The sequence below is a fragment of the Monopterus albus genome, unplaced genomic scaffold (genome assembly GCF_001952655.1).
Source record: "Monopterus albus unplaced genomic scaffold, M_albus_1.0 scaffold92.1, whole genome shotgun sequence".
NCBI lineage: Eukaryota > Metazoa > Chordata > Actinopteri > Synbranchiformes > Synbranchidae > Monopterus > Monopterus albus.
This window is the reverse complement of record NW_018127972.1, coordinates 349,525-351,791: the sequence shown is the minus strand read 5'-3', so window position 1 is coordinate 351,791 and position 2,267 is coordinate 349,525. Positions and strand designations below refer to the sequence as shown.

The 2,267-nt window shown below is 49.5% G+C and overlaps 1 protein-coding gene across 1 annotated transcript in view; it reads right to left on the bottom strand.

The window, feature by feature from the left end:
• Positions 1–1,799, bottom strand: part of hoxb1a (homeobox B1a) — a 3,778-nt gene extending 1,979 nt beyond the window's left edge. The window contains exons 1-2 of the mRNA XM_020608310.1: positions 1,567–1,799; positions 171–1,045 (exon numbers count right to left, since the gene is read on the bottom strand). Of these exons, the coding sequence (XP_020463966.1) occupies positions 171–1,008 (838 nt within the window). The 5' untranslated portion in view covers positions 1,009–1,045; positions 1,567–1,799. The remainder of the gene's footprint in view (positions 1–170; positions 1,046–1,566) is intronic.
• Between the last annotated feature and the right edge of the window lie 468 nt (positions 1,800–2,267).

Here is a 2,267-nt window from a genome sequence, read left to right as displayed (position 1 = left end):
CAAAAGAGGCCCCAGTCATGCGTATTCAGGCTCCCGCTGAAAACCTTTTCACACCGGCCGTTAGTTGTGAAGCCTGAACATTTAACTAACTTCTGGCCCAGCCCCTCGATAAAGCTTCGACTGTGGCCTTAAAGTCGCCAAATAACGAAAAGTCACCGACCATTTCTTACCTGTCTTAGGCGGGTTCCTCTTCACTTTCATCCAGTCGAAGGTCTGTCCCTGCCCGGCCTGCTGGCCGTCCTCATCACCCCTCCCTCGGTCCTCAGAGATCGGCAGCTCCCCGTAACCTCCCCTGAGAGGAAGCCCCAGGTAGCCTGCGTCCAGACCACCTCCGAGCTGCTGCGGGTACTGTGACCCTGTCAGAGCGCCATGAGGCCCGCAGTAGGCCCCGGGCAGGGCCCCATAGCTGGGACCGATAGTGGGGGCCGTGCTGGGGAAGGATGATTGATGATAGTAGGTAGAGGCCACAGGCTCCTCCATAAAATACTGAGGGTGAACAGTGTTGGAAGGGCCCGTTGTGGCGACATACTCCGAGCTTGCAGAACAGGTCTGGCTCGTGTAGGCCACAGTGTTGCCGTTATTCCCGTTATTATATGAATGCAAAATTCCACTTTGTAAGCTTTGGGTTTGCTGAAGGTTAGGATGATGATGGTAGCTGTTGTGCGTCTGTTCATGCTGTTGGTGCTCATGGTGATGATGTGGATGTTGCTGATGATGCTGGCTCAGCCCTGTGGTCCCGTGCACTCCTCCACCGCCCGTGCCCGCTGCGGTAGCCCCATACAACCGCCTGTCCCCGGTGTAATTTGTGCTGTCACTTCTCGTCCCGTTAACGGGAGACGAGGAGCCCGGGGGTCCCGTGTGAAAGGAGGTCACCGGGAAGCTCTGATGCTGGTCCAGAGGATGATGCGCATGATGCTGATGGTGGTATCCGGATTTGGGCGTAGAATAAGCGCCGGTGTCCGGGCGGTTATAAATGGGGTATTCCACAAAGGAGTTCATGTTGTCCATGCAGACAGGAGGAATGGTGGCACTTCAGAATAACCAGCTTGAAGCAGGAACCCACAGAGACATCAAATATAGAAAAATCCCATCAAAAAGTGTAAATACAATAAAAATGTAAAAGTAGAGTAAATAGTATGGCGTCAAATAAATCACAAGAAGAAATGAAAACGAAACATCCAAAAGAAAACAAGTTTTTAGCAAAATGCAGAAAAAATACACATGAAAAGCGCAAATTCTTCCACTGGGAAGGAAAAGAAAGTGGAGACTATACGTTCCCAAACCTAAACACGCATGAATAGTGAGCTCCGCTGTGATGTTTGTCAGTGTGTGTGCGTAAACGGAAGGCCTGTCATTAGCTCAAGTCAGGTTGCGTTTCCAAAGGCTCATCGGTGACAGTGGAAAACACCGCGAGAACACAGAATACAGTCAGGTCACCTCCTCACCTACACACTAGTTACAGCCTGTCTTCCTCCATGCTGCTTCCCCCCTTCACTCTCTGTTTTCTCCTCTTTTCCTTGACTCTTTCTTCCTTATTTCTGTTTTCCGTGTCACTTCTTTTCTTACCTCTCTGGATCACGTGGCTCGTCGTCACATCGTCTGTGGTGACCGGAGGCCAGAAGTTTGTCAGCCGGTCACGGCAGCGGTGACACTTGTGTGTATGTGTGTGTGTAGGGGAGGGAACGGGACCCCTCGGTTCAGGAGTGGAGCTTGCGCGTGCACGTCTGTTTTGACGCACACGCCTAATCCATCACTCGCTGTGACATCAGCACGACAAAGAGACTTCAATCAAACCGGCCCATCAATCTGATATCAGCACGGATCTGTCAGAGCAAAGAGAGAGGCAGAGAATAAAAGAGGAGCTGTGAGCTGGCCTGCTGCTTCCAGACCTCCCCCTACAAAAGGCTGCCAGAAGGAACCAGTGTGTACTGTATGGGACACTATACTACTTCTCCTATTATTACTACAACTTTTTACTGCTACTTTAATACCTACTGCTACTAAAGGTCAAGTCAGGCTTATTCATCAAACATTTCTTAAAATTCTGCGGCTGCATACTTATTACTGTCGGTCTACTGCTGCTAGTCCTAGTATGATAACTATGTACAGCACACGTGTAAGTGTAATTAATTACAGAATAATCATTACAACTTGGATCTCTGTTCATCATTGATTTCAAATATAACAACATTGTTCACACCAGAGTCATTTCTGCAACATCACTGCAACACCACTTCACGAAGTGTGACAGGACAAGGAACACAAGC